The 23262-nt window shown below is 37.5% G+C and overlaps 1 protein-coding gene across 4 annotated transcripts in view; it reads right to left on the reverse strand.

The window, feature by feature from the left end:
* ANKIB1 (ankyrin repeat and IBR domain containing 1) overlaps nucleotides 1-23262 on the reverse strand; it is a 167989-nt gene that overhangs the window by 9933 nt on the left and 134794 nt on the right. For all 4 annotated transcript variants that reach the window (XM_014590547.2, XM_006155542.3, XM_014590548.2 and 1 more), the window contains 7 exons: nucleotides 13402-13532; nucleotides 6239-6373; nucleotides 5221-5307; nucleotides 5051-5117; nucleotides 2357-2502; nucleotides 1064-1242; nucleotides 93-144 (listed from right to left, as the gene is read on the reverse strand). In XM_014590547.2, the coding sequence (XP_014446033.1) occupies nucleotides 93-144; nucleotides 1064-1242; nucleotides 2357-2502; nucleotides 5051-5117; nucleotides 5221-5307; nucleotides 6239-6373; nucleotides 13402-13532 (797 nt within the window). The remainder of the gene's footprint in view (nucleotides 1-92; nucleotides 145-1063; nucleotides 1243-2356; nucleotides 2503-5050; nucleotides 5118-5220; nucleotides 5308-6238; nucleotides 6374-13401; nucleotides 13533-23262) is intronic.

The raw sequence follows: 23262 nt of genomic DNA on the forward strand, positions 1-23262 counted from the left end.
CAGGATTTAGAATAGATGAAGGTGCAAATGCAAGCAGAACTGTATTAAGGAAAAACACACAAAACAAAAACAAGACTCCACAAAACAATTACCTCGGGTGATGCAAATCCTAAATATTCCCAATCCCATGTTCCACCAGCAAAGCTACAAAGAAATTAGACATACCATTTGATTTATTATCAGTACTACAAAGTATATACAATCAGATTCTTGCCCTTTGGACATTACTTTTAGTTTTTCTGCTTGGAACTTGCTTAAGTAAGTTGGTTAAACCAAGTAGACCAACTATTAAAAATAAAATGAAGATGATACTTTAATTATTTTTTCAAAATTGCTTTATGTTTGTAAAAAGTAGAAAAGTAAATGAAACTAATAAAATTAATAAAAATCACTTTGTGATAACAGTGTTTTATAACTGCTTCTATCTTTCTTTTAAAAGTAAGATGTTCACTTAAATATTTATATAAAGTAGGGTCAAAGGAATTTATAATGCATACAGTAATTATGAATATGAAATATGCTTCAATTCACAATGGCAGAAGTAGTATAAGTTATCTAAAGTAAAATAACTCAAACTCAACCATTTTTTATTGAATGAATTTGGATCACTTAAAAACCTTTACTTTTATCAGATTTCTCACTTCTTCATAACTATTCAACATAAAACCACAAATATGACCATAACAATTTGGCAAAGTTTCTGAACTCTACATCAAAACGTGTTTATGTTGTTGTATTGCTATATGTATCACATACTTGAAATGACACAGAATATCCTTTTAATGATTAATTCACATAAATGTGAAATTAACTTAACCTAATTTAATCTGAGGAACTACACAATGACAAAAGAAATGACAAGAAAATAGAAATACAGTACTGAGGGGAAAACAACCACCAAAAAGAAATTATTATACTTTATCAGCTATCCATATTTTAGGTATAAGTAACTTCCAGGAATATAAATTCCAGTTGGATAAAAAAATAAATCTGCTGGCATTGTGACTGGAGCTAGGGTGTGCTCTGTGCTCCTAGCTCCTAGCTCCAGACACGTCTATTTTACCTGCGCCTTGGAGCTTCTGGTGAGTCTGCAGGAGCCACTCCCCGAGCCACGGATGCCAAGAACTCTTGCCTCTTCTGCTGCACAAGGCATGCTGCCTTGATGATCTTGTGGCGAGGTGTGCGAAGATAAGGCCTATTGACTTTTTGGGCAAGGTCTTCTGTGACCATTTCTAGGTCTGTCTATGTAGAAAAAAGAAGGGAAAAAAAAGATTACGGGTTGAACTATATAGCAAACCTAGAGTCTACCTGGTTTCTCTGTTAAATTTAACTCTTATGTAAAAAAAAAAAAAAAAAAAAGAATCCAAAATTTGAAATATCTTCCTATTTAACATGTTTTTTAGTTTGTGCATTCCCTCCCACCCTCCGCCCCTGGTTATAAGAGAATGGAGGATTATATAGGACATTATCTTAAATACAGAAAACAGCACTCATTTAATAAGCACCAATATAGTGGTACAGATACAAAGTAGTAGTAAGTAGTAGTAGTAAGTACAAAGTAGTAGTAATATAGCAGCAGTCTACAAGGAATTTATGATTTGTCTATGTGAGAAAAACCAATACATTTCAACATTTCAAGGCACTATACAAGCAAATGCATGATGCCATGGTGCAAACTATCTGTGCATAAATGTGGAAGGAATCTGAGGCAAAGCAAAAACTATTGTGAATTGGAGTTAAGTCTGGGTTGCTTTATGGAGAAAATGAATATTGAGCCTTAAAAATAAAGCAGGATATAATTAGTGAAGGGCTGTTTGAAGGAATAATGTAGAAACTGTAACAAGAGGAGAAAGGTTAGTGGCTTCAAAAAAGAATTTTGATGAAGTTGGTTAGCTATTACGATGTCAGTTGGTAACTTTTTGAGTTGTACTTTTTTTTTTTTTTTTTTTTTTTTAGTTTTTGCTATAGAGCAAGTGCACTTGTTGGAGAGACTGAGAGAGAGGCAGGAAAAGTGAGAAATCATCCCCCAAGTGGGAAGGCCATGCCGAAAACCCTTCTCCTCCATTCTTTCGGGATTCCGGGCACATATATGTATGTGTGCCCAGACTATTTTACAAGCTGTCAGTCTGGGACTTGAACTATGCAGTTGGCCATATGTGATCCAACTGCCTTAACTTCCATGCTATCTGCTAGCCCAACTTCTTTATTTAAAAACCATTTTAACAATGAAAACAAAGTTGTTTCACCATCCTGAGCTAAATTAGATAAAATTTGGTTAAATGAGTTAAAAAAGGAGAAAATTTGTTTTTCATAACTGCTATTATTTAAATGTAATAATAAAAGAAAGATATCTTACTTGCATTAGTTCAAAAATTTCTTTCTTTGTGCTTTTGGGTTCTAAGAAAAATCCGTAAGGATAAGAACACTTGAGAATACGTCGAGTTTTTAAGAGCACATGAACTGCATCTTCAATGAAAGTGGTATCTGGACAGCCTCCTTCAGCTATAAAGTAATTGAGGCACAGTGAATTTATATTTTTTATGTTTTGCAAATAGCTATTATAAATTCAACAACTATGTTTTCTTTAAAAAGAATAAAAGGATTCCTGAGAAGAAACTATTTGAAACAGCTCTATGATAGTATTTAGTTGAGCTAGATTAAAAACCTATATGAAACACTTACATATACCATTTGTGCTTAGAAATGAAGCATGTACTTCAGCAGCTCAGAAGCACAGTTGCTAATAGCTATGAAGAAACACACATATTCATCTTAGATTCTATTCTTACTACCCCCTATGGGTAAAAAATATACCTTTGGGTCAACCAAAGGTTCCACGCTTAACTACATTTTTAAAAGATCATCCCTAGGGAAACTTTGTTGCTTAATAACTAGAACAAAAGTCTTTGCTAAGTTGCTTGCTAAAAAAAAAGTCTAATTATAATTATGCTTCTTTAAAAACAACATTGTAAGGAAAACGATACAACATTCTGGGGAACAATAACTAATATTAACTAACAATCTGCTAAAAGAAAGGAAAAGAAGTGAGGAGGAGGGAAGAAGAAACCATTTTTTAATATATGAGATTCTTCCTCCCCAAAATATCATTCTAACATTATAGCTTTTTCCTAACTGCAAATAAACAGAAATTATACAGTAAAATATAAATCCTTAAGTAGTGTTGAGATCAGATTATTTGGCATGCCTACAGAAAGAAACCATATGTACATATACACAAATTGTCACATAGATCACCCTCAAATTTCTGAGTACGCTCAGTCTCTAGGGCAGGTATTTGAACTAAGATGTGAAAAATAAAGACTCTTTTGACTTCCTCATTTCATGTACAAGAAGTATGTGACGTTTTATTTCTTTCTTTTCAATGATTTTAGCTCTTTCATGTTCTACTGTGCTGTCAGGCAATCTCCAGAATGTGGAGCAGAAGCAATAATTCACATCTGTAAAGATTTACTGAGTATTTACTACATGTCAGACATGGCTCTATCAATGTCAAAACAGCTCAAAATTCCTGATAAACTACAGAAACTGTGAAGATTTTTTTCCTTTCAATTATTATTGTAGACAATACTTCAAGAGTTTGATACTGGTGTGACATACTTATATCATTATAAAAGCCAAAGAACCAATTAAGAAGGAAACTAAGCTGCTATTGACATCTTTCCTCTCTCACTATAATTAATCTAGCTCATGGTTACCATTTTAATTAGGGAGTTATCTACATGCAAAGGGTGTTCATACTCTTCTTCATAAATGAGAGCAAACACAACTATAATTGGTCACATTTAGGCTTATAATGTACCTTTGATATATAAGCTATGATTATTATTACTGTTTTTGATTTGCTATAGGGTGGGTATGCTTGCCAAAGATAGGATGGGGAAAGTGAAAAAGTAACTCCCATGAGGATGACCACGCCACGATCCCTTCTTCTCGATTCTCCTTTGAGGAATTTCAGCATGCATGCACACGCATCTGGTACGTCTTTCAAGCTGCCAGGTCTGGGGCTTAAATTGCATAGTTGGCCATGTGGGATCCAGTTACCTTAACCATCATCCCACCTAGCCAGCCCAAGTTATGATTATTTTTTAAATGTGACTTTTTAAAACAAACATACCAGCACATGTACTCTGTGTGATTACTGTGGGGCATTGTATTTTAATGATGCAACCATTAAAATTCTCTTTATTGGGCTAGTGGCTAAAGGAGCTGGATCCCACATGGCCAATTATGCAGTTTGAATCCCATCCTGGTGTCTTGAAAAACATTTCAGGTGTGTTGGGGGCCAGCGGGTGGTATGGTGGCTAAGGTGCTAGGCTTCCACATAGCTGACCATGGTTCGAGTCCTGGACCTGGTGGCCTGCTTTCTCACTTTTCTTCTCTCTGTCTCTCTCTAATGAGCACATGTGCCCTATAGTAAATTAAAAATAAAACAAATAATAATACACAGAAAATGAAATAAATAATTCTTAAAAAAAATTCCCAGTGCATGTGTGTGCGCACAGGCATGCATACCTCAGAGAGACAGAGAAGCCACTTGTTGGCTTTGGCTTTGCTTTTTAATTCCAGTATTGATATTTTAGCAGTGAAATTACTTCTCCCCAAACTATACTTGATATCCACTCCAAGAAACACTCTGCTAAATTTTTTCAAGACTTTTGGGGTATTCAGTTACATGACACTGAGTAGCATGTATGTCTTGTTCCATTGACTAGGACAGGGATCCTTTGAAGACCCATCCATGTTTTCCAACACTGCAAGGCATGGGCATCAGCACAGAGTAAGCAAGATCATGATGTATTTTATCTAATGAAAATGTCGGATGCATTATCAGGAGTAGGCTAAGGTGCCAGGAGGAAATTCCATTACAGAGGACTTATCTGCTAAGCTGCACTCAAGGGCTCTAAGAACTCAAAACAGTACCAGAACCAGCTAAGGGACATTATTCAAGGGCCTAACCTTCTATCAGTGAAGTGACTTAGGCACAGAAGGATATGTTTATTCATTATCACACATATCACTTGTAACTTACTTTCTTTGAGAGCTCTACTCAATTGCTCCATCTTTTCTTTGGCTGTTTTAAGAAGGCGTTGCTCTAACTAAAGGAATAGAAATAAATAATTTAAACCATTCTATTTATTCACAACAGTGCAGCATTCACAACTGTGCAGTTCAGCTCATTTGAAATGATTTCGGACATACCTGATAACTATGCTCATGGTTTTTAAATCTTGTGTAATAGTGCATAAATCTGTCAAGTTCCTGAAATCGTTTGTGTTTTTTCTCAGCCTAGGAAACAAAAGTCCATAAATTACTTTTATAAAAACTACTAGTTATTGAAGTTGTTTTTTTGGGGGGGAATCATTTAAAGGTTTTTATTACAATGGGTGGTAATGCATGCAGATTTGGTTGTTTTTATTAAGAGAAATAATAACCAATACATCTTAAAGGCTTCCAGAACAAAGTCTTGTATTTGTATTCTCTGTGACAAGCCACGGAGTCCATCATCCTAGAGAGTTAAGGGAAACATGCCTCTCAATCTCTACATTTATCAGATCTTCAATGTCTTACATGGCTTACTGCTACAGACTGACCTGCATTTTCCCAAAATTCACATACAGAATCCCCAATCCCCAATGTGACTGTATTTGGACAAGGGGCCTGTGAAGAAGTGAAAAAGGTTAAAGTCATTAGGGTGGGTCCTACATTAAGGGAAGGGACACCAGAGCCCGTTCTCTTAGTGGTCATATGAGTACACAACAATGAAGTAGCCATCAGTATGCCAAGAGCACTTTCCGCTGAGGGTGAGAGCTGAGTTCCTCAGCTGGAACTTTTTCTTACACTTCTGCAGATTCTAGAACTGAGAAATAAATTCCTGGTGTGTAAGCCACCCAGTCTATGGTATTTTGTTTCGACAGTTGACAGACCGAGACACTCCATGCTATAATGTAGTACTGCATTGTTGATATAATGTTAAAATTGTTTTTCAAGTCTTCAGAGAGACCAGTTCAGATATATAAGACCTCATATTGTCACCAAAAGAAAAAAAGAAAAAAGCTCCCAAGTATAAAGAGCTACTTTGTTTAAATTAAAGGGTACTCTAAAGTTTATTCAACTTAATGCCTCATTAAGATGAAGATGGGAAAAGAAGAAATACAAAATACCTCCAAAGGCATTAAGTGCCTTAGACTGAGGTCTTGGCTTAAATGGTTATTTTTACCTCCACAGTCATTTCCTTGGATTGCTCTTCCACGTGCTGAATGACTTCGTAGCGAGTACATCTGTAATAGCCTCCAGTGGAAGAACTATGTTTTTTCCATTCTTCTAGGCAAATCCAGCAAAAATCATACTTGCACTTCAAAAGAAAACATATATGCAAACATCTCCCCATGTTAATATACAAATTACTTTGTTTTCCAGTTAATCAATTTGTAAAGAGTAAACAATCCTGCCTGTATGACCAGGAACAAATCTCAGAGACATTACAACTTTTTAGTGTTTTCTTTGGAGACCTTATGGAAAAATGTGGGGGCAGTTTAAAAATATTGTTTATAAAAAAAATTGTTTATAAGGGTATATTAACATATAAATCATAGTATTATGAAATAATTATAAGGAATCATTAACATACCAATAATAAGAACAAATACTGACAATCAGGTCATTGGAAAAGCCATGATGCATTTTTGTATAGAAAAACATGAAAAAATATCTCATGACTTTTCCAAAGACCAATATTTCATTTTTCAAGTAGATGGTAATTGATGTTGGTCTACGAAGCTCTACCAGTCTATATGACAAACTGGCTCTGACAAAATGGTTTTGAAGCTGGAAATAAGTTTAAAAGGTCTCTAAGTAAAACAGTTGTCATAGAACCTACTTTTCAAGATAATTTAACTTGATTACCATAATTAGCATACAATGTCAAAAACATGAGCATTCCAGTATGAAAATATATTCTTTTCTTATATGTTTATGGATTCTGAGTCAGTTAGAAGGATCTACCCATTCTAAGTTTATATTGCCTCTGGTACTTTTATTGTTTGTTTACTTATTTTAGATTTTTTGCCATAGGGTATGTGTGTGAGACAGAGAAAGACAGAGACCAGGAAAAGAAGAAATCGCTCCCCAGGTGGGCTGGCCATGCCATAGTTCCTTTTCCTCCATTCTCTTCTCAGGATTTTGGGAATGCACGCACATGCACCCAGTGTGGTTTTTCAGGCCTCCAGTCCAGGGACTTGGACTTTGGAGTTGGCCATGTGGAAACTAGCACCTTAACTAGCATGCCAACTGCTGGTCCTGGTTTATCTATTTTTTTTTTTTTTTGAGAGGTTTTTGCTATAGGGTGCGTGCACTTGCCAGACAGAGAGACAGAAAGCGAGAAATCACCCCCCAGGGAGGATGGCCACACCGCAATTCCCTCTCCTCCATTCTCCTCTCAGAATCTTGGGCATGCATGCACATGAGCCTGGCGTGAGTTTTAAGCCGCTGGGTCCAGGACGCGAACTGTGGTCAACTACGTGGGAGTCCAGTGACATAGCCATTACACTAACTGCTGGTTCCAGTACCATACTATTTCAACTACTCAGGTTTTATGACATTGTTTATTATTTGACAAGACTAGTTCTCTATTACCATTCTTTTTCAGAGTTTTCCAAGTTATTCTCCTTTTGTTTTTCCATATGAACTTTTGAATTAGTTAACCTACATGTAGAAACAAAACCTACTTTTTTTTTTAAGAACTATTTAATTTTATTATTTTGAAACTTGACCAGAGAGACCGAGAGAGAGAGACAGAGAGGGAAAGTGAGAAAGCAAGCCACCAGGTCCAGAACTCCAGATAGTCAGACATGTGGGAATCCAGCACCTTAATCGCCATGCCACCTGCCAGTCCCCCTACTGGTAATAAGAACTGGGTTGTTTTTCCATTTGCCATCTTTTGTTCCCTAAAGAAGGGCTTTAAATTTTTTCATATAAGCCTAGCATCCATTTTTCTTGTTAATTACATATCTAGATCAATGAAGTCTTCATGTATTCTATCTGGATGTTGGCACAGATGAAGGCTATAGTATTCTGCATATAACTTTCGTGCTGCATTGATTTTTGCTATTCATAGTAGTTTTCTGTTGATTCTTCAGGATTTTCTAGCTATACAATTATACGGTCTTCAAAAAGTGATAATTTCATGACTTCATTTCTAATTTTTACATCTGATTCCTTTCTGTTATTTAACTATGTTGACTGGTATCTCCAGTCCAGTGTTTATACTGGTAAGAGATAGCATCTTTACCTTGTTCTTTATTAAGAGTACCCCCAGTTTCGACACTAAACAAGTTAGCTTTTAGATCAGGTAATTTATTTTTAGCATGGTAAGGAAGAATTTGTTCTATCCTAATTTCTTTGAGTGTTTTATAAAGAGAGATTATTGATTTTTTTTTTGTCTAATCCCATTTCAGCACCTATATGAAAATACATAATTTTTCTCTTTGAATCTATAAATGAGATTCAGCAAAAGCTCCCCTAACACTGAATTTATTCTTGTATTTCTTAAAAAAAAACAAAACAAACAAAAAACAAAAAACAACCAAAAAAACCAAAAAATCAAAAAAACCCCCCCAAAAAACACGTTGTCAATTACTCTTTAAAGTTAACAAACTAAGACAAAATCTCTCCATGTCTTAATCTTTCTGGCTTAGCCTCAGGACTGCACGAAATGCCACCAACCTGGTTCTTCAATTATTTTTAGATGTGTTATGCTGAATTTTGTTTGCTAATATCTATGCTTCTTCCTCTCCAATATCTTACTTAGGACATCAGAATTGTTATTTATAAGTGAGATTATAACTCATAGGTTTCCTTTACTCTTTATAATCTTGTCAAATTGGCATCAAGATTCTTACTTTAAAAAGACACGTCAACCACATTTACGTCCATGCCCAAAATCTCAAGAGGAGAATGGAAGAGAAGGGACTGCTGTATGGTCATCCTCCCTGAAGGGTGATTCCTCTCTCTCTCTCTCTCTCCCCCCTTTTCTCTGGTAAGCACAAGCACCCTATAGCAAAACTAAATTTTTTTTAAAAAATTGAAGATGGTGGCAGTCCTGTGGACTATTGGTTAAGAGAGCTGGATCACATGGCCGACTATAGTTTGAATGTTGGCCCTAGAATCTTTCTTTGGCGGGGGTGGAGGGGGAGGAGAGGATTTTGCTATAGGGCTTGTGCGCTCACCAGACAGACAGAGACACATAGAGACAGAAAGCAAGAAATCACCCCCGAGGGGGGATGGCCATGCCGCAATCCCTTCTCCTCCATTCTCCTCCTGGGATCTTGGGCACGTACACACACGCGCCCAGCGTGAGTTTAAGCCACCGGGTCCGGGACTGGAACCACAGTCGACTACGTGGGAGTCCAGCGACATAGCCATTTCACTAACTGCTGGTCCCACACTGGAATCTTGAAAAACATTCTGGGTATGTCTGGATTCATGCTCAAAATCTTGACAGGATGGAGAAGGGATTTCAGTGTAACCCATCCCACTGTGGGATGCTTTGCCCTTCTCCCTCTCTAGCAAGTGCACATGTCCTCTGACAATTATTTATATTTACTTATTTTTAACTCCCATTAAGAGTTAAAATAACACAGGGAGGGACTAGCGGGTGGTATGGTCGCTAAGGCACTGGACACTCCCTCATGGTGGACTGAGGTTTAAGTCCTGGGCCTGATGGCTTGCTTTTCCACTTTCCCTCTCTTTGTCTCTGGTTAAATTAAAATAAATGAATGAGTAAATAAAATGAAATAAATAATTCTTAAACACACAAACACACACACACTGAAACCACCTGCTTCTTAGGTGTGATAAAATTCTACTATGAAACTGTCAGGTTCCACTACTTTCATGGGGGTGTAAGGTATGGGAAATCTTTGAAAAACTTTTCTATAAAAATGAGTTTATCTGGAAATTTTATGTCTTCTAGAGTCAGTTTTAGTAAATTAATTTCCTTAGAAAATCCATTTCAAATCAGAGTTTAAATTTATCCATAAAAGTTGAGTAAAACGATACCTTACTATTCTAGTTTGTTTTGTTTCTGATTATTTCCTAATTTCTTAAATACCTAAACTCTGAATTCCTTTGCCTCTTTTTTATTTTCCTCTTGATTATGTTAACTTAATGAGTTATCTAATCTTTTCTTTCAGAAAACTACTTACAGGATTTTTTTATTGGCTACAATTTCAATTTCCCTCCTGTCTGTCTTGCTGCCTTTCTTCCTTCCTTTTCACTTTAAGACAGGGGCTTGCCAAGTTGAAATTCTCCTGTCTCAGCCTCTCAGCTGGAACTATATGCATGTGACATCACACCTGGCTCTTTTTTAGACAGGGGTCTCACTTTGTTGCCAGGGCAACCTTGAACTCATGATCTTCCTGCCTCAGCCTTCTGAGTGATGAGGATTACTGGGAACATGCCACCATGCCTGCATTTTCAGCTTTTCACGCACTGATTTCCACTTAGAAACGATAAAAAAAATTCTTCCTGCTTTTTCTGTGAATTGCTTTAGCTACAGCCCTAGGCTCTGTTAAAGCAGTATATCTATTGTCCTCCTTTTAAACAAGTAATTCAATTTTCATTTTTACTTCCTTTGCTACTCAAAAGTTATTTGAGAGATTTAAAAATTCTAAGTGAACAGGTCTTTTTAAACTTTATTATTAATTACTATCTTACTCCCTTATGATCAGAGCATTATCTGTATTATTTACTATTTTCTGAAATGTTAATTTTTTTTTTTTTTAATGATTAATGGTCATTTTTTTTGTGTGAATGCTCCATGGGTAAATGAAAATAGAGTACAGACCACATTTTCAGGATATAGAATTTGAACATAGAGCAATCAGATATACCTTAGTAATTATGGTACTTAAGTCTTGTTTAGCTCCACTAATTTTTTATTTACCTAGTATATCATGGATGGAGAGATGAATTAGTTCCTGTAATCACCTAGCCTTTCGCAACATGTACATTTGATATCAGAAAGTAAAAACTGTCTATTGAATTATAATCAGGACAGGGGCATTAGTAAAGGTGTATTATGATTTAGTTGTTATTTTAGAGTATTGATTCAATCACACATGACATATTCTTCCAATTACACATTTAAAAAAATACTCTAAAAAGTATACAAGTTTGCAGCAGCAGGATTATTCCCTTCTACATAAATCTTCCATGTCATAATAAGAATATTACTTTCTAGTTTCTATTGTTCAATGCAAAATGCTTCGTATGGTATATTAAACAAGACTACTGCATTTACACAGCATGTAAATATTAATAAATGTTTTTAAAAAATGCAATAGAAGCTTAAGCAAAATTTGCTTTAAGTTGAACTACCTATTATAACTAGCCTGATTATTTCATAAAAATATTTCACTCAAACATATTTACTAAGTACTTACCACTGTTAGGTGTTAAAAAGAAAATAAAAGTAATGCTGGCTTTTTTTTTTAACAGATATTTTTGCTATGGGTTGTGTGTGGTTGTTGGAGAGATAGAAACAGACAGAAAGATGGAAGCGAGAAATCACCCCCGACAGCGGGGATGACCATGCTGCAATCCTCCTCCTCCATTTTCCTCTTGGGATCTTGGGCACACATGCCCAGCGTGAGTTTTAAGTTATCAGGTATGGGACTTGAACTGCAGTCAACTATGTGGGAATCCAGCAATATATCCATCACGCCATCTGCTGGTCTCATGCTGGATTTTTTTTTCCTCAGCTGCCAATGGCTAATTTTTATGGTTAATCTGTATTTCTTTACACATCTAGGAAGTCTATATCAGATTTTCCAAGGAAAAAATCATGGATGTTGGACATAAGACCACGAACAGAGGCAAGAATTTTGGTCCAAATCTTCGCTGAACTTCTGAATATTCTGCACATAACACTGCAAAAAGTTTTTCTTTCTGCCTCTTACATAATCATTTAGTGCCTCACTAAGCAATTCACTTGTCAATTTTACAATAATATAGACTTGTAAAAATCATCTGGTAGCTGCCGTTCTTTTCCAAGCAACAATGATGATCATCATCAAACTCCTTAAAAATCAAGTAATAATTAAAGAAAAGATACTGATATATTTTACTGAAATTTTGCTTTTTTTTTTTTTTTTACATTTATTTATTTATTTATTTATTTATTTATCTATCTATTTATTTATGTATTTATAACTTGACCAGAGAGGGACGGAGCGAGAAGGAAAGTGAGAAAGCAAGTCGCCAAGTCAGGGACTAACTGTGGTCCATCATGTGGGAGTCTAGTGGCCTTAAACACCACACCACCTGCCGGCCCCTAGAAATTTCTTAACTATTTGGGTTTCTTTCATGACCTGAATTAGAAAAATTACATTGTACTCTTAATAATTTAAATACTTATCTTTTATGCATAGATAACACTTCCAATGGAAAATGAGAAAAAACAGAATACCATTCAAATTGTTTTAAAATGTTTATAAATGTAGGAATAGATTGATATTAATTTATGTTTCAGCCACATGATCATTGTTGGCATTTTCATTTCAATACAATAATGAGTTACTTTTAATTGATGGTCTTATTGGCAGATCTTAAGTCTGGTCACTGTTTTGGTACCCTTTTTGTGTAGATATTATACAGATTTGAACTTACAGGGGTTACTTGGTGCTTGGATTGAGCCTTGAGTCTAAGCTGTGTGTTTCAAAAGTACTGGTGATTGGGCAAGTGATCCGTATAGGTAAGGTAGTATTTTGATTATTGTTTGCTATTATCACAACATACAAGTCTCTCAGGACTCTTATTGTGGGAGGTGACTGGGAGGGCAGAATTCAGGCATTTCTGATCCTCTGGACAAATACAATAGAATCATTACCCTCTTTTTTTTTTTTTTTTTTTTTTTAATTTTTACTCTAGGGTGCCTGTGCTTGCCAGAGAGAGACAGAGAAAGAGAAGTAAGAAATCATCCACAGCTGCGGGGTGGGGAGGATGGCCACACTGCAGTCCCTCTTCCTCCATTTTCCTCTTAGGATTTTTGTCACACGTGTGAGTGCATGCACACACATGTCTGGTGTGATTTTCAAGCTGCCAGAATAGAAATGCAATGTCGGTCATGTGGGATACAGTGTCTTAACCTTCACACCACCGGCTGGACCCATTACCATTATTTTAAATATTCATTTTGTGAGTGAAATTCAGTAATATAAATCAACACCTATGTTATTCAACAAAGAATATAGAATGCAATCTCCTAGAACCTATCTGAAACCCAATACAATTTTATGTTTACAATATTTCTCCTTTGGAAAAACAATCAAAACTAAATTAAGATTTCAACTGTAGAGTGTGCAAAATCCTCTAACTTCTTACCTTAGCACACTGCATGTGATTGCAGCCTTCATTCTTCTGTATCGGAGACTTACAGTTAGCACAAGGCTTGGAGTTTGTTAACAACCAGAGACAATTGGCAGCATCTTCATAAGCTTCACTAACTCCCACAACTTTGAGAATTAAGCACAAACACAATAAATGATTTATTGTACAATTTCAGAGGGGAAAAACCAAAGACTTTTCTTTGCAGTTTGTCTCTAAATTTTAATCATGTATTATTTTCCTATTAAGCTCTATAGCAGTTTTTAAATCGTTTAATTTTGAATAGCCTAACTGTAAGAAACCGTATTCTAAAAGCTGTATTTATAAAACATGGTTTTGAGAAGATTTCTCCATAAACTTGCTTATAAAGGAGAGAGGAGGGTTAAAAAAAAAAGTAATATGCTATTCTGCTTAAAATAATTACTGCATCTGAGAAATTACAGAAAGAATGATTTCTTAGGCAATGATTTCTTAAATAGGCCAGTTGTAAAAACAATGATCACAAATTCTTCAGTACAGTGAAAAGCATGAACTATCAACACATTTTTAAATCTGTGATTATTTTGGATAAACTTAAAAATGAGTCAGGACCAGCAAATGGTGTAATGGCTAAATTGCTGGACTCCAAGGTAGTCAACCACGGTTCAAGTCCTGGACCTGGCAACTTAAAACTCATGCCAGGCATGTAAGTGTGTGTGCTCAAAATCCTGAGAGAATGGAAGAGAAGGGATTGCAGCGTGGTCATCCTCTCTTGAGGGTGATCTTTTACTTTCTGTCTCTCTGTCTCTTTGGTAAGTATACGTGCCCTTTAGTAAAAGTCTCTCCAAAGGGGAGAAAAAAAAAAAAGAATCCAATGTGACATGTCTAGAACTAAATTTACCATTTTCCAAAAACCTGGTCCTTTCTCTATTCCATGGACTGGTAAATAGTCTAATTACTTGTGCAGAATCAATCTAGAGAGAATATGATTTCAACATCTTCCTTTGTGCCTCACTCATAGCATTCCATTGATTCTATCTCTTTCTCTCTCATATCTGTTTTTCTCCACTCCCAGTTCTTAATGATTTAAGCTAGAGGTCTTCCACACTTCTTAGATAGACAAAGGGCTAACCTACCCCACAACCTATCTCGTAAACCTATCTCCCAGCTCCTTCCCTCTTCCAGCACCCTCCCCCCACTGTCTCCCTAGCGATTTTTTAAAAATATAAATCTGGTTAAAATATTTCCATTGCTCTCCTATCATTACAACTAACTATAAGATAAAATCAAAGCAATATGGTACTGCTCAAGAGAAGCCAGAGCCCACATGGTAACTGTGGCTTGAATTCCCAGTCTGTTCAGCCTGAAATACTCTGGGCTCTCAAGGGAGTGTCCCAGATTAGAGGGGCTGGAGGACTGGAGGAAGGGGATCGCAGCATGACCAGATTCTATTGCGGGTACTCATTTCTCTCCTTGTGTGTGCCCATGTGCTTTATTATGAATAAAGAAATAATAAGTAAATAAAATTTATTTTTAAAAAATCACATTGATTGGGACCAGTAGTTGGTGTAATGGCTATGTCACTGGACTCCCATGTAGTTGACTGCAGTTCGCGTCCTGAACCCGGTGGCTTAAAACTCACGCCGGGTGCGTGTGCGTGCGTGCCCAAGATCCCAAGGGGAGAATGGAGAAGGGATTGTGGTGTGGCCATCCCTCCCGGGGGGGGTGATTTCTCGCTTTCTGTCTCTATGTCTCTCTCTGTCTGGCGAATGCATGTGCCCTATAGCAAAAACCTCTCCAAAAAAACCAACAACAACAATAACAAAAATCACATTGATTTAGCAAAGAGTACAAACCCTTCATGATCTGGCTGGTCTAAAGCTTATTACACTCTCTATCCTCCCACCAATCTTATTTCTTCATCTTAAATTCAATTTATTCTACTGTAATTTGAGATTTGCAATCTTAAGGAATAACATGATTCTTTTTCTTTTCTTTCTTTCTTTTTTTTTTTTTTTTGCTACAGGGAACATGTGCCCGTGGAGAGAGAGAGAGAGTGAGAAATCAACCTCCAGGGGGAATGGCCATGCCACAATCTCTTTTCTCCATTCTCTTGGAATTATGGGCATGTACACATACGTGTCTGGCATGTTTTTCAAAATGTCGGGTCTGGGACATGAACTGTGTTATTGGTTGTGTGGACTCCAGCTGCCTTAAGCACCATGCCACCTGCTGGCCTCACTATGTTTCTTATGGATTCTAAATTTTACATTTTACAAACTGGTGCTTTCTCTATTCCCTGTCCTGGGGAAAGAATTAGGGGTTGAAGAAAATTGTAGATGCACAAGTAAAAATCACTTTTTTCCTACAAGAATGTCAGTAATCCAGCTCCCCCCCCTTTTCTTTTCTAGTTCTAAGCACACTGAGAAACCCTATCTTTTCTTTACTGAAAGAGATGTCAGAAACACTTTAGAATCACTGAAAGTGGCACATCCAATCAAGATTTTGAGTACATGTAGACACTTTCAGAATGGTGGTGGGGTAGGTTAGCTCTTTGCCCAAAGGAAGGGAGAAATTAAACTCTTTGAGAATTGAAGTTAAAAAAAAAAAAAAAAAAAATAGAAAGTTACCTAGCTTCCCAGATATAAGCCTCTGGAGAGAGAAAGGGGACAAGGGTTTTGGCTCACTGACCCTGGGAAGTGGCTCTGTGTATGAACTGGAGAGTCTAAGCACTACAAGGAGCCCTTTCAAAGTGTCTATATAATAGAGGAGAGGGACTGTCTTGATGCAAAGAACTCTGAGTGCCTACCATTTAAGTTTTTATGAACAAGAGAATAGCAACGACTGTTGGATCGTAAAGCACTGTAGATTTGTTTTTTTTCTTTAAATTAATTAATTAAATTTATATTAATTCACTGAGAATCATCACAGCATACAAAATGTGATTTTTTCCATCCAGAGTACACTGTACAGTGGCTTAATCATACATGTTATTGTCAACAAATAATTTTCCATTTCTTGTTTTATATACATGTGTATATATGTATTTTCCCCCCTATTTCCCACCCTCTGCCATTTCCCACCCTCCTCCCACACTGTCTCTGTTGTCTACAGTTGCTTTCCATTCCTTACTTCCCACACACATTTTATGGATTCACAAATATCTTAATTAACGTAACTACTTTCAATAGCAAGTTCAGTTGATATTTACATATCTGTGAACACATGTCTGACTTTAGGTGTGAAACTCTGGATAGAATGAACATACAAAAAGGAGCATCTAGCTGAGGCTATATAGCTTACTGCAGTCATTAAATAGGTGTTTTTAAATATACTTTCTACCTTTAAGAAAAGTGGTTTTAGCTTTAATAAGCCAAAATTTAAAAAATGCTAAGAACGCTTTGCTTAAAACTTAAAGCCAGGAAACAGGTTCAGATTCTGCTCAAATAGTAGGTACATGAACCTATCGGCAGCTCGAGACAAGGCAAAAATCCTTAAATCTGAAAAACAAAGCAGCAGCACAGAAGAAAAAAAGCACAGAAGAAAATGAGCAATATTTTAGTCAAAAGTCATAGGATTCTATTTCACCAGTTCAAGTACTAGTGTACTTTATCTTTTGTTGTGGTCTGATCTTCCTGTTTAAATTCTGGAAGATAACATTCAACTTCGGACTTGCCCCTACCACTGAGTTGGCCATTTTCTTAGTTATTTTTGAACTCTTATTTCTGTGTCTGTATTTGGTTTTCCTGGGATAGCACTCCCTTCAGAACTTCTTGGAGAGCTGGTCTGGTGTTGGTAAATTCTTTCAGGTTTTGTTTATCGGAGAATGTTCTTGTCTTTTCATGAAGGATAATTTTGCTGGGTACAGTATTGGTTGAAACTGTTTTTCTCTTAACACTTTGAATACATATTCTCATTCTTTCCTTACTCGCATTGTTTCCGATGAAAGGTCCACTGTTAGCCTGATGGGATATCCTTTGTAGGTAACTTGATGTTTTTCTCTTGCCAATCTTAGTATCTTGTGTTTGTCTGTGGTTTTGGTCAATCAGGCTATAATGTGTCTTGGAGAAGTTCTTCTTTGGTGGATTCTATTTGGGGTCCTTTGTATTTCTTAAGACTGGATCTTTGAATGCTTCTCTAGGTTTGGAAAGTTTACTTTCAGGATATCATGGAATAGATTATCAATGCCCTTATTTGTCTCTTTATCTTTTGGGATACCAATTACTTGGATGTTTGGACATTTAATGGTATCTAGTATTTCTTATATATTGTTTTCATTTTTGGGGGCTATTTTCTCAGTCTTCATGGTGGATTTTTCTAGGCCAGCAATTCTGCCTTCTACATCTGAGATTCGATAATCCGTATGATCTAGTCTGCTTTTAATACTTTCGGGGAGGGGGTTGATTTCTTGTATTACAGCCTTCATCTCTAAAGTTTCATTTGACTCTTTTTTATGGTGTGATTTTCCTCTTTCAGATCATGCAAGAACTTCCTCACCTCCTGGAACCTGTCGGCTCCTTTTTCCTGCATCTTCTGGAGTTTACTGTCTCTCTTCTCTTGTATCTCTGTTAGCTTTGTCACTATGAATATTCTAAATTCCTTATCTGACATTTCCATGAGTTCTATTGTACTGTTGGTGGATGAAGAGAAGCTATTCTTTTCCCTTGGAGGAGAGGCATTTTCTTGCTTTCTCATATTTTTTGTGTCCCTATGGTAACATCTGGTTATCTGATGGGTTGTCCATTTCTTCCTAAATCTTGAAGTTCGATCTGAGTGTTCAGAGGTGTGCAGGAGGAGGTGATCTGCAATATCTCTTCCATTCCATTTTTCACCCTTTGTGTTTCATATTCAGTGGGAATTTAGAAATATTCTGATCCTAATTGTATTCAAACGTTTGTATACTGCTCACTAAGACCTGTCTAGACACTTAGCGCATGGAGGCTGAGCAGCCAAGGGATGAAGTTAAAGAAAAAGGAAAAGAAAGTAGAAGAAGAGAAGAAAAAAAAAACAAATAAAGAAAAGACAATAAAAAAGTTTATATTTTAATTTTAAAAAGCAAAAAATGAAAATTGTGTGGTGTATGTGTGCACCACGTGAAAGCAATTATTTCACAGCTCAAGTTCAGTAGCAATCTCACAAGGGCCTGGGTTTGTGCTCTCCTAAATGGGAGGAGGGAAAGGTACGAATTAGCAAGGTAAAGGAGGGGCTTGAGAGTCCAGAAAATACTTTACCTTAAAAAATTAAAAAAAAAAAAATTGAAACACAGAGAGACAGAGAGAGATGGAGAGAAGGATACAGAGGTTACCCTACCACTCCAGAAATGAATCTGGAGGGTGAAGTCTCAGAAGAAAATCTTCACTTTTAGTCCCTGAAAGTAGTATTTCACAGCTCAAGTTCAGGAGCCATCTCTGCCTTCTATTATTTTTTTTCTAGTTTTTGGAAAAGATTCATTTGCTCACTGAAGAGATAGTGAGAGACAGAGAAAATGTAAGAAATCATCTCCCTTCTTCTCTCCCACTCTCTGCTTGGGATTTTGGGCATGGATGCACATGCATGATTTTCAAGCTGCTAGGTCTGGGGCTCGAACCGTGATTGCCAGTCTAAGAATCCAACACCTTAACCAGCATGTCACCAGCTGGCCCTGCAAAACATAGGTTTTTAATTACTCATGCAAAGAGAAAAAATGGAAGTAATGTCTAATCAGACCTCGCACCAGTTCTAAACCTGGCTTGGTTTTTATTAGGGGGTTGGTGGGGAGAATTCTCAGATAATTTGGTAGGGGACAGAAGTTTCAGAAGGAACTTAGTATACTTAGAGCGAATAAGGTCAAGCTAATGCTTTTTTTTTTTTTTTGGGGGGGGGCTTTTTTTTTTTTTTTTTTTTGGGGGGGGGGAGAGGTTTTTGCTAGGGTGTGTGTGCTCACCAGACAGAGAGAGACAGAGAGACAGAAAGAGAGAAATCACCACCCAGGGGGGATGTCCACACCGTGATGCCTTTTCCTCCATTCTCTTCTTGGGATCTTGGGCACACACGCACACGGCGTGAGTTTTAGCCACTGGGTCTGGGACTCAAACCCTCGTTAGCTACACGGAATTCCAACGACAGTCGTTACGCCAATTGCTGGTCCCAAGGCAATGCTGTTTATAAAAGTTACCATTATAAAACTTAAAGCTGTGGGGCCAGTGGTGGTGTGGTGGGTAAGGCGCTGGTCCAGGATCAAGTCCCGGACCTGGTGGCTTACTTTCTTATCCCCCCCTACCCCCCACTGTCTCTCTCTCTGGTCAAATTAAAATAAATGAACAAATGAATGAATGAATCAATCAATCAATAAACTTAAATCTAGGTATACTTCATATTTAAAACATGCAATTTTTGTTTAAAAGTAGTTGCCTTTCTCCTCCCTTCATTATTATTTTTAGCTCAGAGGCTCCAACATGTTCTTATGACACTCATTGTCTATTGTTGTAATACATAAAGCACAAAGCCATTAAAACAAAGCAGCTGTGTGGCCTGTAACACAACAGTTTTTTTCTCTCCTATTCTTAGAGAGAATGCTAGCTCCTAACTGCATTCTAGTGGACTACATGAAGTAAATCATGTTCAGGAAATAACCAACTATTACTGCTACAAAAACTGTGCTAGAAAAAAGCCTTCACATTTAATTCTTTGAACATGCTTGCTCCATACCTCTGTCCCTTTGTATATACTGTTTTTTTTTTTTTTAAAGTTTTTTTCTATAGTGTGCGTGCATTCACCAGAGAGATAGAAAGTGAGAAATCACCCCTCAGGGGGGATGGCCATGCTGTAATCCCTTCTCCTCCATTCCACTCTCTTGGGCATGTAGGCACATAAGCCCAGCCTGAGTTTAAGCCACTGTGTCCAGGACTTGAACCGCAGCAGACTACATGGGAGTTCAGCGACATAGCTATTATGCTAACTGCTGGTCCCTGTATATACTGTTTTTAACACTTGAAAGACATTATCACACTTCCATCTATTTGGTGAGTTTTCATTGTCCCTATTAACTTGCCAACTCTTCTCTTTACTTTAGTTATATGCCTATTACACCTTGATGTTTTTTCATCATCTAGTGTGCTTATGTCTTTTTATAAGAAATATTAACTCAGGGAACCAGCAGTTAGTGTAATGGCTATGCTGCTGGACTCCCACATAGTCGACTGCGGTTCGCATCCTGGACCCGGTGGCTTAAAACTCATGCTGGGTGTGTGCGTGTGTGCCCAAGATCCTGAGAGGAGAATGGAGAAGGGATTGCGGCGTGACCATCCCCCCTGGGGGGTGATTTCTTACTTTCTGTCTCTATGTCTCTCTCTCTCTGCCTGGCGAGCGCACGCGCCCTATAGCGAAAACCTCTCCAAAAAAAAAAAGAAATATTAACTCCATTTCATAAAGTATTCGAGTATAACACAATCTATTAGAATCAACATGTATGTGGGACCAGCTCCTGGCATAATGGCTATGTCGCTGGAGTCCCATGTAGTTGACCATGATTTGAGTCCTGGACCTGGTGACTTAAACTCATGCCAGGCTCACGTGCGTGTGTGCCCAAGATCCTGAGAGGAGAATGGAGAAGGGATTGCGGCGTGACCATCCCCCCTGGGGGGTGATTTCTTACTTTCTGTCTCTATGTCTCTCTCTCTCTGCCTGGCGAGCGCACGCGCCCTATAGCGAAAACCTCTCCAAAAAAAAAAAAAAAAAAAAAAGAATCAACATGTATTCAGGTGAGAGCACAGTTGCTTTGAATTCTATTCACTAACCACTTAACGAGTATGTACTATGAAAAATTTGGTCAAAAATTTATTATAACTTATTTCACAGAAAATATAACCATTCCTACTTCTTGTTCTGATTACACAAAACTGAGGTCATTTTAATATTGAAAAAACACTGTTTGAATCTTTTTTTTTTTTTTTTTTGAGTTTTTCGCTACAGGGCACGTGAGCTCACCAGACAGAGAGAGACAGAGAGACAGAAAGCGAGAAATCACCCCCCAGGGGGGATGGCCACGCCGTAATCCCTTCTCCTCCATTCTCCTCTTGGGATCTTGGGCACACACACAAACGAGCCTGGCGTGAGTTTTAAGCCACCGGGTCCGGGATGCAAACCGCGGTCGACTACATGAAAGTCCAGTGACATAGCCATTATGCCAACTGCTGGTCCCTGTTTGAATCTTTATACTAAATTAATTTAAAATAATTTCAGCATATTTTCTTTTCTTTTTTTGGGGGACAGGTTGTTGCTATAGGGCACATGTGCTTGTCAGAAAGAGAGATAGAAAGACAAAGAAATCATCCCCCAGGGGGATGGCCATGCTGCAATCCCTTTTTCTCCATTCTCCTCTCAGGATCTTGGACACGCACGCACATGCGCCCAGTGAGTTTAAGCCACCAGGTCCGGGACTTGAACCATGGTTAGCTACATAGGAGTCCAGCGACATAGCCATTACACCAACTGCTGGTCCCTAATTTCAGCATATTTTCTAACACCATTGCTCATTAACTAGATTTTTAAAAAGTCTATCCATTCACTGTTCATGAGAGAGAGAGAAACAGAGAGACTGCAAGAGAGGTGGAACACAGGCACCCCTAATGCCATCTCTATGTTGTGATCTACCCCCAGACTTAGCCATCCAGGACCACGGGTACATGCATGCATAGAGTACAATGTGGCCCTAGGAGACAAACCTAGGACATCCCCATGTGGGTCCAGTTGGTTTACTGCTGCACCATTGTCTGGTTCTCATTAACAAAATTTTGTCACTCCTTTTTTGCTTTTGTTTTTTGAGATTTTTGTCATAGGACACACGCATTCACCAGAGAAAAGACTGAGAAAGAGGGGAAGTGAGAAATCATTCCCTAAGGCGGATGGCCATGCCGCAATCCTTTCTCCTTCATTTTCCTCTTGGGATTTTGGGCACACATACACACACATCCAGTAGGATTTTCAAGTCACTGAGTCTAGGAATTGAACTGCAGAGTCAGTCATGTGGGATCCAGCGTCTTAACCACTATACTACCTGCTAGCCATGTGAGATCCAGTGCCTTAATCACCATGACGCCTGCTGGCCCTGTTACTCTTTTGAGCCTCATAATTCAAAGACTGTGGGGAAGCAGGCATAAAAGAGAAAACGATCTTATGGATTTATAAGTTTGGTTAAAAACGCTTATGTCATTTTTTTGTATAAAATGCAAAGGAAAAATGCTTATGGGGTCAATTCCTTGGGGCAGGAGTAATGTGCTACTCAACAGAAGCTGGATCCTACAATGCAACCATTGTTTGAATCCCTGGCACAATCAGACTGAAACACACTGGGTACATACGTGTTAGTGCCTGAGATCCTATGGTTTAGAGGTCCAAAGGAGGGTTAGAGTCTGCTTAGGAGAGAGTACACGTATTCTAACATACATAAAGGAAAAAAATACTTAGTTTACAAAGTCAAATGTAAACTTAAAATAGCATTTATTCATACTTTTCTTTTTTGGAATATCACTTTTATATATTTAATGACATTCCAAGCTGGTCTGTTATAATATGCTTTAAGCCTCACCCTAAATTTCATAAACTTAAGTGGCCATTAATAGTGTACCAGTCACCATCTCTCAGTGTGTGGAAGATACTCATCAATACAGTGGGAAAATGCCTAGGTCTTTTCTTAGCAAATGAGACTTTTTCTGGAGTCTTGGCTTTGGTGCCTTCTCTGGCTGGGGCACTACTTAAATGTCCTCAGTCTCTTGCCTCTTTATTTTTTAATATATCTTCCTTCTCAGAATTAAAACCCCATTTTGGCTCTTCATGGTGAACTTCAGTTTTTAATCTGTGGTACATCTCTCTTTAGCTACTAGAAGTAAGTGCACAAGCATC

The sequence above is a fragment of the Tupaia chinensis genome, unplaced genomic scaffold, assembly GCF_000334495.1.
Source record: "Tupaia chinensis unplaced genomic scaffold, TupChi_1.0 Scaffold000460_1, whole genome shotgun sequence".
In the NCBI taxonomy this organism is placed as follows: domain Eukaryota; kingdom Metazoa; phylum Chordata; class Mammalia; order Scandentia; family Tupaiidae; genus Tupaia; species Tupaia belangeri.